We start from the raw sequence: 18,098 nt of genomic DNA, 5'->3' as shown, positions 1-18,098 counted from the left end.
TGCCACAATTCCTTCTCTGTGCTCTATATTTAATATTAATAATAATAATAATAATAATAATAATAATAATAATAATAATAATAATAATAATAATAATAATAATAATACTAATAATGATTTAAAAGTCCTTGTGCTGTTTTCTTTCACTCTGGTTTGTTGGGGGTTTTTTTTCCACTCTGGTTGTTTTGGTTTTTTTTTTAATCTTTCTTGGATTATTCCAGCTGGGGGGAATAATCAAAAAGCAGGAGGTGATCACATACCCAGGATGTCACAGAGCCTCCCCATCTGCAGGTTCTGCTGGAGAGGGAGATCAGGGATGTGCTCACGGATGTGCTGGGGATATCCTGGAAAACAAGGAAAGCTCCCCTCAAACTGCAGTCAGAAAACCCCTGACAAAGACTTGAGGGGAAAAAAAAAAAATCAAATTTCTGGATTCAAAAAAGCTGAAAAAAAATTCCTATTTCAAATCTCACAGCACTCATGGCAGCATTGTTCTGGATTTACTTTTATTACTGATGAAACTTCACATTTTCCTGTCATTTTAAATACAGACCTGAATGTTACAGCCCTACAGAGTTTTCTAATTTAACCATGCAGAGCATTTTGTTGGGAGTCTTTCATGTAGCTGGATTTTTTATTTTTTTTAAATTTGATTTTTTTTGTAAACACTAGGGAAGAAAAAAAAAAATGACACCATCATTAAGCAAGAATCCTGGTAATTTTGTCCTTCACACAGATAAAAGGCACCAAAGGCACTTCATTAAGGAGATGTCTCAGTGCTACCTGCTCACTTTGTTTGCAGAGGAAAGGTGACTGACAGCCTGTCTGAGCCTGGATTATCTCTTTGCAGGTCACAATTCCAGCTGGTTCCATGCTCACGTTCAAAAAAGACTGCAGGAGATGACAGCAGCACTGCAACTATAATTTTTCAGCCTGTAATTTTCAAATTGGTGTGATTTAAAAGGAATTGTGGTGTCTGTGCAAACAGCCACAACTGCACTGTCAGCTACCACCAGTGATATTAATTGTTGAATCCAGCAGGATTCAATCCCAATATTCAGTGTCTGGAATAAAAACTTGACCGATCCAGGAACAAGATCCTTACATTTCCACATATCTGCACATGGAAAAACATCAGAAACTCAGGGAAAGCTTAATGTGGCTAAAATCTGCTCAGTATTTCAGTGCTTTCATGTAGAAAACAGCAAAGTGGAGATCTCAGGCTAATTACAAAGCCAATTATTACAAGTGATCAGCATTCTAAGGTGCTGTGGCAACGGCACTTTGCACACAGAACGTGAGAAAACACAGAGAAATGAAAATTACCAGTTTAATTTTTGGTCATTTCTTACCAAACTTACATCCTGCAGTCAGCACAGTGGTACCCAGGCACTTGGAGAACTCATCTAAGTAAAAGATATTTATTTTTTTTTTTTTTTACCCCTCTAGTATTAAGCTACAGTAATTAGGAAAAAAGCTTGCTCCGAGTATTTAAACTTTAGTCTCAAGGCTTCATTTTGTTCTCTCACCCAGTTTTAAGGCACTAAAAATGCTGCCCAGTATTTTCAAACCATTTAAATGTCAGCCTCAGAATGTAGCTGATTTCCTTACCCTGAACTGTCCTCTTGAAAACATTGAGTTTTAAAGAACTGGGCCAAAAAATAACATGCGAATATCACTTGGAAAGCCAGGAATTATTTGAAAGGAATAACCAAGCGGCAATTAAATAAGTCAAAACTTGCATTTTGCTCTGTCTCTGCAGCACGTCAGCATTGTAGCACTGTCCTTTTCACAGGGAGGTTAATAAAACACCTTAAGTCACAAGATATTAATTTCCACTGGCATGACCCCATTAGATTTAATGAGGAATATTCACTGCTGGTGAATCCTTGCCCTCCCAGTGGACAGGATGAACCACATTCCTCCTGCTCCACCTTGAACATTCCAGACTCCACCACTGGACACCTGATCAAGCTGATTAAAGGGTTAATATTCCTTTTCTTCCAGTTTAACCCAAATGCAATATATTGTGGTGATCACAGCCTGAATGGTCCAGTGCATCTGTGCTATCAGCTCTGGTTCCTGATCCAGTCTGGGGAAGGAATTCCAAAAGGTGGCTGGAATTTGGGATGTGGACAAAGGAACACTTGGGAATGGGACTGGGGTCTGCATTAATGGCTCCAAAGTGCAGGGAAGTGCTAAAACAAGAGGAATTAATTCATCCCCCTTTCAACCTCAGCCATGACCTCAACACCCTCTCATTGACATTTCCTTAATAAATTCTGCTTGCCTCCAAGTGGCTTCTCCCAACACAGAATCCTCAAAGGTTCCTTGGAGAAAAGGAACAGCAGAGAGGGGGACAGGACACAAAAGGTTCCTGGGGCAGGAGCTGAAGGAGAAGGAAGGAGGAAAAGGAGCTGGGATCACTCCCCTTGTGCTCCCCAGGACCTGGGACAGCTCGAGGAATCCATCCCCAAGGTTTCATAAAACAAACTGGATTGTTCTCTCTGTACTTAGCACACTTTTGTGCCAGTAAATCTGATTTCAAGGTTCAAATTCATTTCTCCTCACTCTGCCTAACAACAGTCCTTAAACATTGGAATTTGCTTTGGTATTTTTTTTTAGCTATCCTAGAAATTCCAAGTTTTTGTCTGGGTGGAATAAATGGAACCATTTGCTCCTCCCAGAAGTACAATTTAAGCCTTTCACTCCTTTTTCCTGGAATATTTCCAGAAACTTGACATGAATCTGAAACTGCTGTGAAATGAGAAATCCACCCTCTTGGTTCTAATCACCATTTCTTGGAATTCCACCTGCAAGGGAAGAAAAATCAGACTCTGGTTTGTCCCAAATGCTGAAATCAAGGATGCTGAGCAGAGAATTTCAGATTTTATTTCTGATTTACAAAACTGAACAGAGAAAACACTGAGTAGCATCAAACTTTGGTTGTCTTCTTGTTTTATCTGCTCTGACCCAGGTTTTTTAGCTTAAATTTTTTTTTTTTTATGGTTGCAAAAGGCAGTAAAAAATAAAAATACTGCTGAAATTCAGCTGGCATTTTGCATATTTAGTCCTTTCTGACTGAGCCAAACGTTTGTTGTTTAAATTTTCCAGCTTCCTCCAAGTCTACTTCAATAATTCCTAATTTAAAAATATCAAATGCTCAGGAGCAGAATAATTAAACATACAAATTTTTTGTTGTTAGGTTTCAAAGGCTTTTTTATGTTTTTGCCTTTTAAAAATTTAAATATCAGCTCTTCTTAAAATTAGATCAAACCCAAACAGCTCAATGTTAATAACTTTTTGTTTTGTTTCTCAAAATCAATCTAAACCTTAACATTTCAAAAGAATAAGAAAAATTCCAAATATTTCCATCACGTTTTAATAAGCTTATCATGATTTAATCCATGTAAAATCCCTATGGAATATTAGAAATACCCAGATATAGCTGCATGTAATAAAAGCAAGCAGGAATAACTTTTCCAAACAGCACTTTCAAATCCCTCTTTCAAAGGGAAAATTTTATATTTTTTTAATATTTTAACCTACTTAAATAGGTTTTCTAATTTTCTAAAAAAAACCACCTGCACTCAAAATTATCTTTCTTACTTTTTTCTTCCTCGTTAAGGGGGAGATTCCACTCAAATCCTACATCTCCAAATTCCTGTATTTACAGCACACGGCTGTGTAAATCCTGGTACACAATCAGGGCCTGGGCTCCCTGTGAAGTGCTGAATAAAGTGGAATTTCCCTGGAGTTTCACCATTTACTTAAGAGGTTGAAATCATTTAAAAAACTTCTCCAAATTCCCAAATCCAGCAGAAGAACAGGAACATAATGATTAATTTTTGATGTCAGCCTGTTCTGATTATACTGAGGATTATTTTAATACGACTTTGAAAACATCTGGTGTGCAACAACTCTGCTGACTTTTGAATTCACACACCTAATTAATAACTGCTTTTTTTTTTCTGGCTAAATGCTCTCTCCTCCATGTTTTTGTTCAGTTTAGAACACTGGAACGTCTAAATTATTTTTAAATTATCCTGGATTCAGTCATGATTTAACCTGGGATGGTCACAAGACTTTAGGACAGGTGTAATTAAAAGGAGCTGTTGATCAAATGTATTTTTATGTTAAACACAGTCAGCAGGATCAGGGAATAAAGGGCTACCTTGGGCTGCAAAACTCAGAGTTTAAAACTTATTTACCATCTTCATTAATTCAGGTCTCAACCAATTCACTTTACAAAATCCTGAAGCTCTCAGGTCAATTAATTTGCTGTGTAAACACAAATTATAAATCCAGTTACGAGCGTTTTGACGAGGATTTCATGTTTGAGGAGATCATCAGTGCCTCCTAGAAATTCCCAAGAAATCATCCTCTCCATTTCTCCACACCTTCCACTTGGCCGTTACGTGGCACAAACCAGCTTCTCGGCTCCCCCCAATTCATAAATGTAATTAAATAATTACATTAGTGCTAATTAACATGAAACTGCGGATTATTTAAGCGCAAAAAAACCACTATTCAACTTCTTAATTATTCTTGTTCACACAGCATTTCCTTTTGCTCAGGCGCCCTAGGTGCAAATAAAGCATCCCATCTGCTCGTAATTAGAACTAAATAATTTCAGAGAATGTAGCTTATCATTTTGACTGCACATTTGATTAAAATCAGTGTACAAGCAATAATCCTGCCCTTCTATCGCTGCACCAGCACTGGTGTGTGTGTGTGCACGGGGCCCCGGCGTCTCCTGCAACCATTATCTGTTATTTCAGAAAGGGGGAGAGGAAAAAAAAGAGGAAAGAAGAAAAAAAAAAAAAAATACACACAACTTTTTAGTTCATTTCATACAGATGAAAGCAAATTACAGCAAATCACCTCTCCACTGAATAGAGGCCCCCACATAATGACTTTATTTGCTTAATCCCCAAATTAAACGGCGTTTCGAGCGAGGGCCCTGTGTTATTACTCTCATCATGTCGAGAACATTTTCCTGCCGAGACCAATTTGAATAAAACAAGGGGCCTTCCTTGAACTCAATCAAGGAGTCATAATGTGGTGGGTAATAGAGGTTGCTGATAGATTTGCAGGCAAAAGTGTTATACCTAATGATGGGATATGGATAATAGTCCTCCTGGAGGTCCTGATGCGATTCCAGTTGGCTGCCAGATGCTGAAAATCAAGAAGAGCATTGATCAGTGACAGGAAGCTGTAGTGGATTCATCTAGTCAAACTTCAGCTGTTTTTCCACTGTACAGTTAAGCCAGGCATAAATTATATTAATTGATTTAATTACATACTTAAAACATCTTCCCCAATTAATTTAATTAGGTGGCTACATGAAGCTACTGGCAGGGGAAGATTAGAGGCTGCTCACTTAATTAACAGAATATGAATGAAAAAAAAAGAAAGCAAACATAAATGAAATTGTGAGCACTAATTAAGAGGCTGTCTGCAAACTTAAATACTTTCTGACAAAGTGGTGACAGGAATGTAGACAAGAGAGGGATTTTTTTTTTTTTTTTTGCAGCAAATTAAGTGCCACAAGGTATATATAAGGAACTAAGGTAATGCAGTTAAAACATTGATTTTCTGACAGAACCACTGAAGCCAAAGAGAAGGGACATTTTCACCAGAAACACTGCGACAGATTTTGCAGCCACAAAGGCTGAATTGCTGATGAAGGATGAAATATGATCCTCGGACAAGCGGATGGTTTAAGGGAGGGGGAAAAAAAAACCAAACCAAACTGGGAACAGCTTCTTGCAAGCACTGAAGCAGGAGATGTTTAGAGAAGCAGCTCTGCAGTAACAGCTGGTAGCACCACACACCTTGGCCCTGCTGTAGAAATTCTCCAGGTGTCTGTGGCGTGCTCCCCTCAGGGCGTTCCTCAGCCGTGCCAGGTGATTCCGGGAGCGCCAGCACGAGCTGATCACACCTGCTGCCCACTGCTGCTGCTGCCCGTGGTCACAGCACCTTTGCAGCCCCGCAGCAGCCCCTGCACTGCTCCCCTGCCCAGCTCGGTGCAGGATCTTCTCCACACCTGACTGATCCTTTATCACTGACACGTTGTCATTTTGGGTGGGATTCTCTCGAAAATCCGAGTCCCGGGCGGTTTGTGCCGACTTCTGGCCGTCCATGGTGGCCAAGGGGAGGGTGAGGTCTTTGAGGAGCTTTTCTGTGGGTTCCAAAAACCCCACAGCTCTGCCCCAAGAGGAGTGATGGTGGTGGTGGAGTGCCAGGAAAGCTGGAGCTTTCTGGTGATCAGCAGCGTCCCAGTCCAAGCAGGGATCCTGGAAGGGTTGTGGGGAGAGAAGAGCCACAGATGGTGCTGTAAATGAGGGGTCAAAATGCACTTCTTTTGTTATTTTTTTTATGGCTTAACTGAGGGGATTTGTGCATCTGAAACACACTGATCCTGGTTCTGCCCAGCTCCACCACATCAAACCCACTGCCACACAAAAACCTCCAAGGTCATGCAAAACTATGAGCAATTTTAAAGAAATACATCAATTGCACCGAGGACTGCTTGATTTACCAAGTATAAAAATCCAACTTTACACTGATTCACTGGACTAAAAAGCAGAAAGTAACTGCAGTGGCATTCCTCCACTGAGACTGCCTCCACCTTTCCCAGGAGAAGGGGAAACATCCTACCATCAAAATGCAAATGGGGTAAAAAAAGCTTGGAATAGAAACATTCCAGCACTCCCTAATTCCTGGCAACTTCAGCCAGCAACTCATTAGCTCTGATTTTCAATCTGAGGGCACTATAATCACACTGTTTTTTTGGTGATTATTTTTATTTATTTCAACATCTCACCGATAGTAAGACAAATGGAAAGAGGGTATTACAAGGCTCTGGAGTGAAAGAACACAGGGAATGGTTTCCCACTGTCAGAGGGCAGGGATAAATGGGATTTTAGGAAGGAATTGTGAGGGTGGGGAGGCCCTGACACAGGGTGCCCAGAGCAGCTGTGGCTGCCCCTGGACCCCTGGAAGTGTCCAAGGCCAGGCTGGACAAGGTTTGGAGCAACCTGGGATGGTGGAAGGTGTCCCTGATCTTTAAGACCCTTCCAATCCCAACCATTCCCTGATCTCCATTTCTCAAGTTTCCTTTCTCTTTCATTTTCACACCTCCCCAACGGCACAAAAGTCAAAAAGCCTGGAGAGATGAAGGAAAACTCCAGAGAGTTTGTCACAGAACACAATAATTATCCATAAAAGAAAGACATGTCCCTTTTTCCACAAGGATCAAGAACAAAGAGCAGGCACTGAGCAGTCAAGGTCAAAGTCCTCCAGAGTCTTCTGTAAATATAAAGGGAAACACCACATTTGCTTAACTGCAGTGAGGGAAATGGAGATGAAACATTCAAAAACTCTTTTATATCAGTAAAGATAGTTAGTTAAGCACTGGAACAGATGGCCCAGGGAGGCTGTGGAGTTGCTATCACCCGAAGTTTTCAGAACAGGTTAGGAAAACAGCTGTCTGCAATATCACAGGTACAGGTAATTCTGCCTGGAGGTCTGGATAACCTCCTAACATGCTCTCTAAACTGATTTTCTAAGAATCTGTGGAAAAAAAAAAACCAAACCACAAATTTAGGTAGAAGACTTGAAAGAACAGAAATTGGGAGTACACAAAGCATTTGTTATTTTATTTCAATATTTCCTGTTTACTGGATGTGGTTCAAACCCTCCTGTGATTTCCAGTCACTTCCTCAACCAGCTCTGGTGAAGACAGTATTAAAACCACAAATAAAAACCTCATTATTCCTCACTGAGTGATTCATTCCATCAAATACCTGTGTCTGAGAGGGAGTGTGCACCTCAGATTCCAACTGCTGAGCTGGATACCTCCACTCTGGCTTTGATTTTTGTGCTGAAACCATGGAATTGCTGGATGGGAATGGTGGTATATTCCCTTTACTAAAGGAATATGGGCCATAAATGGCTTCCTTTGGCTTTGGGAAGGTGGTGGTGTCTGTGTTCTCAAGGTCCAGCTTGCTACTGATCTCTCCTGTACATAAAATAAAACATGGATGGCAGGTTTCATTCACTTGTTATCAGTCGTTCATTTAATCTCATGGCAAATAGAGGCCTGATCACACTCACGACTTACAGCACCACTGCCTTAACACAGAGCTTCGGATTTGGGTGCTTAAAACTTGAAATGTGCAGGCAGGAATCCAGAAATCCCTCCCAGGGATGAAGAAATCTGATTCCTACCCAGCTGCAAGGCACAGGATTTTCCTGTGCTTTGTGCCCTGCAGAATTTGGTGAATGCTCATCACATCATGTTTCCTTGGGAGATAAAACCTGAGGCTGAAGCTGGAGCTGCAGGTTTTCCTCAATGCTTTGTACTCACCCAGAGCTGATTTCTTGGGGAATTCAGGGCAAGGTGCTGCCCTGGACACAACAGGAGGGGCTGGCAGAATTCCCTTCGCTGCTGCAAGGATGAGCCTTTGGCCACTGAGGCTCAGGGTACCTACAAGAAGATGAGACTCCTGAACGATTCCAGCTAGGAATGAAAAGGAATTCTTGGCAACAAAGAAAGGATTAAGCAAAGGCAGACCCAAGCTCCACATCAACACTTCAAAAGCAGCGGTTTTCTATAACTGAAAGATTCCTATCTTTCAATAATCAATATTTTACCTTGAAGGAAGGTGAGCTGTGCCTATAAAAATTGACACAGACATGGAAGATATTGCACCAGTGCTAATTCTGAAAGATGTTTGTAGGTCTAGAATGATATGCTTGTACAATGCAATTTAATATGCAGAATAGATGAGAATTAACTCTTGTAAAGCACAATATAATCGTGTAATTATGACTATAAACTGATTGCTAAAACAACCCAAGCCTAGTGAAGACTGAACAATTAATAACCAGCTGTTAATCATGATAGTTTGGCTGGGATTTATACACGAACCTCCACCACACACAAAATTCTTCTTTGGCAGCAGCAGCTGGAGCCTGTGAGTTCCAAGAAGTGGCTCAGGATGATGCTCAGCAGGACACGCCCCACACTCCCCATCACCCCAAACCTGCAGTAAGTGGCTCAAAATTCATCCCTACCCTTTGTAATGTTTGAAATCACATTTTTTTTGGAAGTCTGGAGGTAGCAGGAAATTTAATCCTCAGCCTGCTGCAAACAGCAGCACCCAGGGGTGCTCACCTTTTGGGGTGACTCCTTCCACCAGGGGTAAGGGAGGATCCAGGGAGTGAAAGGCAGGCAAAGCCCAGGGCTTGGTGACTGTGGGACCTTTCCCTGACTTCTGACTGCACATCTGGGGAGAGACAGAACCTCCTTTAACACATCTGGGATTCACAGACACTCCTCTGCTCCTGCAGCAATGAATAATAAATATAATTTCTGCCCTGACTGTTTCATTGAGATTTAACAGTGCACCACTCCTTTTATTACTTGTGGAAACGCTACAGTGTTGTCTGCTGTTGTTACTTCAGTAATTTAAAATAAAGTTAATTAAATTTAATTGATGCCTTGTGTACTATTTAATGAAGGAAGATCAGGAAGTTTGCTGAGTTTTAAGGTGAGTAGTGTAAATACAGTGTTTCTTGACAGAAGAGTGTTAAAAAATATAAAATGCATACACAGGCAAGGAATGAGAAGGAAAAATAAATACTTTAAAATAGGAGCTTTTAACGAGTGATTATTTTAGCACAATCCAGGCCATGAATGGGATCTTGGAGCACTTTTGTGTCCTAATTATTGAATAACAGCACCCAGCAACTTTCTAGAAAGGAAGAAGGAACTCTTAAGAGGGAAATGAGACAGATCAAAATCAACTATTCCAGTCTTTTCCTCCCAATTTGTCTAACACTGCCCCACAGGAAATGAGGGAGAGAAAACCTGCACTTTTTATCATCACAGAGAACCTTTCATTTTAGTTCTGGTCATGAAGGAACATTCTGTTTTAAAGGGATGGAGCTGGATGAATCCTCATGTCCTGGGGTTCCAAGAAAACAGCAATAACCGTGGAGCAAAGGTTAACTTTATGCCAACTGCCATCTAAGTGGCTTGATACTGAGAAAAGGAAATTATAACCCACATTTTCCTGCTCACCCCTCAGCCCCAGCAGTTTGGTGAGGCCACAACAAAAAAATACATAAAAGGCAAGAAATTGAATTAAACAGTGATTCCTTTTTTCCAGACTCTTGTTGGTATAGCAGTGAGGCAGCACTGATTTTACTGCTGGTCAGTTTTATCCTAATTTAAATCCCAGTTATGAGGTTTTTGTTATGATAAACAGCACATGAAATATATTTATTTTCATTGTATTCATAGAGATTCATAATGAGCTACAAGGAAAAGGAGTTCAGGTGGAGTGTGTGAGTTCAAAAGCAGCCTGGAGGCTTGCTTTTGTTTGTTTGGTTTAATTGGAGATAGATATTTAATTCTTTTTTGCTGTATCCTTTAATTTCCATCAAGTCCATGGCAGGTGTGATGTTAAAACAAGGACTGATGCAGCAGAAATGTAATTTAATCTCTCATTTACTGCCCAGTGCCGTCATTCAGTAGGACAGGCAGCACAGTGGAACCACAGAGCTGATCCAAAACAGCTCCCCATGAAAATTCCACCCAATCCCTCCACATTTCCACCTTCCTCCAGCACCCTGATTGCCTCATAGGCTCCCTTTGGAATAATTCAGGGAGAAACCAAAGCAAAATTGCCAGACTGATCCCATTTTGGGAGTTATTGTCACTAAAAATAAACCAACACAATAATAATAAGACCTCAAAAATTTAATATTAAGAGTACTGCAAGGGGAAGGCTTACTTCTAACATCACTGCTTCATCATGAGCACTTTTAAAATTCAGTTTTGCAGGGCTGGAAAGGAGCTCAAATTGCAGGGCAGACCAAGGCTGACTTGCCTTAAAATATGCTTGGAGTGTGCTAAAAAACTATTTTTTCATTTCAAGTGCTTCTGAGTGTAATTAACCTGGGACACAAGAAAAACAATTCTATTACCCTTTCTAAAGTGTTTTTCTCCTGTGGATAAACCTCTCCCACTTTGTTTTTTCTTTTTGCTTCATTTTAAATAGGGCACTTGTTGGAACACCACAGGGATTTTTCTGATTAGTTCTCGATTTGTTTTCTTTTTACCTAGCAATATTTAACTAGAACATCTTTTTTTGTTGTTTTTGTTGGGTTTTTTTGGGTAAATATCTTTGTAAGTATTTTTCCCTCCAGTAAAAAAACAGAGACTGGTATTAAATACAGAGAAAAGCTGAGTATTGTGTACCAAAGCAGGGATGGAGAGATGATATTTGGTAAATAAATGTCAGAAAATTTGAGTGTTTGATAGTGATGGGGAAAAAGGGGATATAATAGATTAATTTATCATTCCATCCATCTTCTCCAAACTGTCATATTTGTTGTTGAGAAGTTCCTGTCAGGATTTGATGGACACAGCACTTCCCCCTATAAAGGGAAAGAGGAAGCACAGCAAAATAAAATCAATGAAGCTAAGGTCGCTTTTCAGTATATTCAGGAGACTGTCAGGAAAGGGCTTGGAAAAGGCAAGTTTCATTGGAAAAATTTGGAATTGCATCTTTAACAACAAATCTTCGTGTTATTCTTACCTTCTTCAAGCTCTTAAAGTAATCAGAGATGGCTTTGAACTGTCAATTTCCCACATATTTGGAAAAGTCAAGCTTTGCCCCTTTCCTGACCTACTTGCTCTCCAGCTCTCCCAGAAATCCAGATCAATCAGAATTCCCCCCAACAGGTGTGAAAGAAAATAGAGGGAGAACTTTGGTGAATCCCACATCTGCTCTTTGAAACAGGCACAGAAGGGAGTGAGGGAGATAATTGCTGGCTTGAACCACAATATGTTTTCCAGCTTCCAGCAGGCAGGGATGTGGAGGAACAAGTGATTGGAATTCAGGGATGAGCCTCCAATTCCTGTCCAGAGCCAGCTGCAAACCAGCAGCCCATGGCATCCCAATCAGGCAGGGAGTTTTGTCAGGGAATGCTGAGATGCACACACACAGCTCCAGCAGCTCTGCCTGCACCCCTGCCTTGTAAAATGACACTCCATCTCCAATCCCAGATGACAAGAAGTGGATAAAAACTTAAAACAAATGGTGACCTTTCAAAAGATTAATTTGTTTACCAACAAAGCATTCTGCGTTTGTCAGGAGAGATGGGGGTGACCTTCACGTGCCCATTTCCAGGTTGAGAGGATGCTGACTGCACTCATCTGTTAACTCAGCTCTCCCTCACCAATTATTTCCTTTTTACTTTTAGTGACAAGAGGATTTTATTCAATCACCGCGCTGCTTATTATGATTACACACCGTGATACAAATGCAAGGAGCTCTCTTTTGATTTACTGTAGTGTGACATCAATTTGTTTAAGTCTCATCCTGCCACCACTGCCAAACTCTGCTTTGGCTGTAATTAGTTTAAAACAATCAGGTTTGGGGCACCAACAAGACCTGGTTTTCTTCTACAACTCCTTGCAGTCACTTGAAATGGAAGGAATTGCCCTGCCTCGCTTTATAATTTTGAAAATGAATACACTTTCAGGGATAAGCATTAATGATTAGCAGCATGCAAATGCTGAATAAAGAATGAATAATTGAAGATATGATTAGAATGGTTGTGCTCAAACAAGTGAGCGTAAAAAAAAGCCTCAGAATCACTGCCATCACCATTAGAGCCACACTAGATAAGATGCAACTCATAAAGGCTAGAAATCATCACCATATTAAATTCTAGCTCATGAATAAATGAAAAGGTTCCTAAGTTTACAGTATAATATACATTTATAAGAAAACAAGGACCCAGAAGTGCCAGTATAATTCTATAACAGAACAGCAGTCCTATGAAAAGAGAAGGTAGAGCTGTGAATCTTTTCTACATTTTAGCAGTGCATCAGAATTATTTTTGCTGCAATTCAGATTACTGTTCCTTTGGCTGGATAACTCCATGGGAAGAATGCATATTTAATAATTATCCACTCATCATTTTTCATCTCTTATCCAGATATAGGCTGCAAAAGAAAGTGATGCCCAATGTGTGTTTCAAACAGAATTACAGCCCTCATTTTAAAATAACTCCAGAACTTAGCAGAGGATGAAGCATTATTATTAGACCCAAAAAGGTCTAAAAGGGCAAACAGTTAATTGTTCTTAGTTTCTATGATAAAACCCAGCATCAGCAAACTTTACAATACCAAAAGAGCAAGAAAAGACATCCTTTTTGCTGAAACAATGAAATCCTGACTGACAATTTTTCCAACTCCCGGAATGGCAGGACAATAAAAAGTCCGGGTAGATTTGTGCTTGACCCCTCGGGTCGCCTCAAACCCCGACTTTTTAACCTCACCACTCTTTCAACCGCTCAGCCCTCGTTGAAAACTCCTAGAACAGGCCTGAATGGCGCGAGACGAGCAATTAGTTTTTAATTTATTGGGGTGAGGGCGATTTTTCCAGGGATTTTTTTGGGGGGGGAGCCGCTCGTTGACCCCGCGGACGCCCTGAGGGACGTGCGCGAACGGACAGCGCCCCCTGCCGGCCCGCCCGCCCATCCCCTCAACCGCTTCAATCCCAATTTTATCCGAATTAATCCAATTCTATCATTTTAAAGACCCGAAGCCGCGCACAGATTCATTGGCGTTACTACTAATAACCATACACATCATATAAAATCCCTCCTTTAAGTGCTGACAGACACCACCTTTACCAACAAACGCGTGGATTTTTGCAAATACCAACTGCAAAAATTTTACAGCCAGCCAAGGCGGAACGTGCCAAACCACACATTGGTGCCCTAAGATTCGAAAGCTTTGAAGAGAATAAATAAGAGAGGAAATATCTGCTTGGTTTTTAAGCCTGTCAGCTCCTCGGCAAGTGTAAATATGTATCTGGGAGCCTGAGTAATTCACATTAAATGCTTATAATTTAAGTCCCCCAATAAGTTCTCTGTGCTCAGTGCATGTTTCAGGGAGAGTGGTAAAACACATGGCTCTCTGCAGTCGGATAATATTCCTCTCTGTGAGCCTTTTAGAGTGGTTCTAAAAAGCTATTAGCCATGATGCTTTTCTCTAATTAACTCTATTATCACAGGGTTAGACAAATCACCTCTTAGTCTGGGCAACAGCTTCCCCAAAAAAATCATTTTTTATAAGTGGCAGCTCACAACTGTGCCATTCACAGACTGCCTTTGTGTTGTTTAAAACCAAACACCCCAGAATCTCTCCTGGAGCACTGGCCTTGCTGCAGGATGCTTCTGTCACACAAATTAAATTGTAGAAGAGCATCCCCATGTGAGACCACTGGTTGTGTGGACCACAGCGCTGAGCTAAATTTGTGAACATAATTGATTTTTTGGAGGGATGGCTGTGCCTGCTCTGTTTTTTTTTTAGAAAGCATTCTTTGCTAAAAATACCATCTTTACATTCAGCTGCTGCAGAGCAATTGCAGAATTGGCAGCAGAACCGAAATTTGCAGTTGCAGGAGGGAAATTTGGAAAAATCGAAACTTGCAGAATTTGGACATTCTCAGGGCAGAGAGAAAAATGGGCTTTTAATTCTTCCTGCATCTTTGGGTCACATCCAGAAATCCCCAAGCTCCAGTTTATCTCCTCTGCCTGATTTTCCTGACATTACTGACCATGCACATCCATGTGTATTCATATTTTTGCTGGGTTGGGATCTTGGGACATAAACCTGTTACATTTCAGATTTCTTTGCCCCAGTATCACCACTCAAAATGTTTTGATCCTTAAATATCCATTTAGGAAAATTTTATCAAAAGGATTTTTTTAGGATTTAGGATTTTTATCCTATTTATAAATCCCATTTAAGACTTTTTTAGCAAAAAGCAGGAAATTATGAGGAAATTACTTTCATGTAAATATTTTATTTAGGACTGATAAATATTAACTGTAATAGTGCAAAGCAATGCATACAATAACACCATAAAATAATAAAAGTCACTTACAGGAGCAGATTTTTTCTTAGTTATGAGTGGCAGCCTGGTCTCATCATTGGGATGTTTTAAACCAGCTTTATTATCCGTGTTCTCTGGGTCAAGCATAATTTTAAAATCCATTTCCACCTGCTGCTGAAATATAGAATAGGGATAATCTTAAACTAACTGCACTAGGGCTGAAGTGTTTAGAGGCAGAATGGTGTAAACTCATAAAATGATGATAAAAATTAACATTATTTGACTCCCCACAGAACTGGGCAAACAACAAAGCGCCTTTGCTTAGATGGAAAACTTTGTAAGGACTTGAACTGTTATCCAAATGGACACTTTTTTCAGACTTTGTTCATTTAATTCCATTCCCAGCTGTAGAGTTTCCATACCTGCACACCTCTGGGTTAAATTTGGAGTGGGAAGCCCAGTCAGGTTTGATTCCCTGGAGCTGTGTTGTGGTTTGCACACTCGCCATCCTTTGGGAGGAGGTTCCCTGTGCTCCCCACACAGGATTACAGGGATCCAATCCACCTTGGCTGGGTCAGGGATTCAGGAATCACTGCCCTGATGGACCAGAACAGCTCATTGACTCCACGCAGGCACAGCACTTGATTATTAGTAAATGAGGAATTAAAAAACCCTGATAGTAATCAGAGTTAAAACATAGCTCTTAATGCACTCTGTGATCTGCATGGAATGAGTTTGACTATTCTGCTAATAAAAATCACGATGATTTAAATCCCAGTGGACAGAAAAAAGACTTTACAAGTTTGTTCCTGTTATAAGAAATACCTAGGGCATACCTACAAAACCCAGAGGGATGCCCTGTGTTTTTTATTACAGCAGAAGTTTCTTAAGTTGAAAATACTTTGGTGTATATTCTATTGTATAAACATAAAAATAAATCCAGGAAAATTCCAATTTATTACAAATAAAATATGCCATAAAAAGTTCAAGAATCATTAGATGTGTACTTGAACTACTGAACAACTGTGTTACTTTGTGAAAGCACTAAAAATGGTTTAATTTATTTATCTGCACTACATATTCTCTCTTCTTTCGATGGTAATTACAAGCAGATGTATCAATGAGATGCTCATTTAGATTTGGGGTTGTAAGAACACAAGTTATTATCCAAGCCAATTACTCTTTTACCCACATGGCTGCACAGAGACAGAAAGTTCAATTTTCACCTCATCAGTGCTTTTGTGGTATTTATTTTATGACTATAACACACCGTTATGCAGGGAGGAAACTACTGGTGCTATTAAAAAAAAAATAGAATTGGGGGGGAATTGAGCACCTTTCAATTAAAACAGGAGATGATTCCCAATGAAAACTCCTCACTCAGGCTGACAGGGAAATGATCAATGCAAGGGGGGAAAACGCCTCACAGGATAACAAGAATTGGAATTATTAATAGGAAAACACCTGACAAAAGTGGCTGAGTGGGAAGCGCCAATCCCACACCTGCATGGGTGATACTGGAATCTTTCCCAATTTAAATGTTATCCTGGGCTGGGAGAAGGTTCCTGCCTCAGCTGCTCCTTCTGCTGAGGATTTTTTAACACTTTCAATGGGGTGTTATTGAAATGTTATTGCCTGGGCAGTCAGGGCATTATGGGATGCACAAGACACCAAACACTGACTGAATTGGCCCCTGGCAGAACAATCAGGGGGTGATTTCAGACCTGGCACACACGTGGGGCTGATTTGCTGCACCTCTGCACGGTCAGGGGCTCAACTCGAGGCAGGACCAGCTGCTCCTGACAGGCACCAAAAGGAGGAGTCCTGCTTGAGAGAGAAACAGGCACTGAGGTTCCCAAAATGTACTTGGATTTTACCTGTTAAACCCACTCTGCTTTCACCCAGTTCTCTCCAAATGACTCTATTTAAATATGCATTTAGCAAAAGTAAAACCACAGGAGTCAGCAGAGCACTGCTGGAGCCTCTTAGATTTGTATTTACATTATATTTTTTTTTAAACTTAAAATCAAAATAGGAAATGACTAAGCTAACTTTTTCTAGGTCAGTACTCCCATTTGCTTTACATGATTATGTCACCTCAGTTCTTGTGTCTTGCTGCAATAAAACATGTTTCACTTACCACTTAGGGGGCTCTTTGGAATTCACTTCTTTATTATCAGCTGAAGAAAGAGTTAACACTTGGCCATTTATAATATTTAAAAAATTTTCAGCGTGTTTCTGTTAGAGTGAAAAAAATTATGTTTAGCCTATTACAAAGACATAAGGGATGTTAATTTTATTTATCTCTGTTCACTAAGCAATCCAGGTCTTTGTTTGACTGAAAAGTTGATAAACTTTGTGCTTTTATGAGACTAAAAATCTGGTTTTGGCTGATGGGCACAAGATCAGTTCATTCTGATGACCCAGAAAAGGGGAGCCATCATTCTGAACTGTAATGTCTGAGTGATCTCATCAGCTGCTGATTGGAAAGGGATCTTGTAAGACAACAAATAAGTGGTCCAAGTGAATTATTAACAAAGACTTGAATAATTTTCTGGATCTGTTCTATTTTACTTACTCTCAGCCCAAGTTCAGTCCTTTCAGTGGCTTTTCTGAGGTCACAAATACCCACGGCTTCTGCATTCCCTTTCAAGTTGGTTTTTTCCATTTCAAGCTTCTGAAGGTCTTCTTGAATCTAAAAAGCAAGTTAGGACAAAAATCATACCTGTAACCAAACACCATGGGGTTAGGTAGGATTTAATTCGAATTAAATTATTCCTAAATACAGGAAAAAAAAGATCCATACGCCTTCCCATACTTCTGTACCATTAAAAATAAGGGAATACAAAGCAAATGACTCGAAGTCATTGATTGTAGAAAGGCTGGAAAAACTCAATTTTAAAACAAACCTCACAAAGCAGTGACAACAAACTTCAGGACTGAGACTCTCCGCTTAAGGAATGACGTTTCCTCACACGCGTGGCACAGGTGGTTTCACGGGGCGGGGATCTCAAAAGCCTTAACGAGAGACAAAACTCCAGGCAGCCTGTGAGGAGACCACACCAGCCCATGTCAAACCCGTGTATTTACGATAACTAAACACCTCCGAGGTCTCAAAACCCGCAGTATTCACAGCCCGAGCCCTGCTCCGACACGCACCAGCCGCTG

General features: G+C 40.3%; 1 protein-coding gene across 1 annotated transcript in view; it reads right to left on the bottom strand.

The window, feature by feature from the left end:
- Positions 1 to 18,098, bottom strand: part of IQCH (IQ motif containing H) — a 63,379-nt gene that overhangs the window by 33,434 nt on the left and 11,847 nt on the right. Inside the window, exons 3-13 of the mRNA XM_066196649.1 lie at positions 17,840 to 17,976; positions 17,509 to 17,625; positions 17,071 to 17,168; positions 16,655 to 16,754; positions 14,982 to 15,104; positions 9,185 to 9,296; positions 8,375 to 8,494; positions 7,812 to 8,026; positions 5,838 to 6,299; positions 5,112 to 5,178; positions 261 to 344 (exon numbers count right to left, since the gene is read on the bottom strand). Of these exons, the coding sequence (XP_066052746.1) occupies positions 261 to 344; positions 5,112 to 5,178; positions 5,838 to 6,299; positions 7,812 to 8,026; positions 8,375 to 8,494; positions 9,185 to 9,296; positions 14,982 to 15,104; positions 16,655 to 16,754; positions 17,071 to 17,168; positions 17,509 to 17,598 (1,471 nt within the window). The 5' untranslated portion in view covers positions 17,599 to 17,625; positions 17,840 to 17,976. The remainder of the gene's footprint in view (positions 1 to 260; positions 345 to 5,111; positions 5,179 to 5,837; positions 6,300 to 7,811; positions 8,027 to 8,374; positions 8,495 to 9,184; positions 9,297 to 14,981; positions 15,105 to 16,654; positions 16,755 to 17,070; positions 17,169 to 17,508; positions 17,626 to 17,839; positions 17,977 to 18,098) is intronic.

The sequence above is a fragment of the Chamaea fasciata genome, unplaced genomic scaffold, assembly GCF_029207755.1.
Source record: "Chamaea fasciata isolate MVZ Bird 193981 ecotype frontalis unplaced genomic scaffold, bChaFas1.0.hap1 SCAF_14, whole genome shotgun sequence".
Classification (NCBI taxonomy): domain Eukaryota; kingdom Metazoa; phylum Chordata; class Aves; order Passeriformes; family Sylviidae; genus Chamaea; species Chamaea fasciata.
Note: the sequence above shows the minus strand (reverse complement) of the source record. Positions and strands in the feature narration are given on the sequence as shown.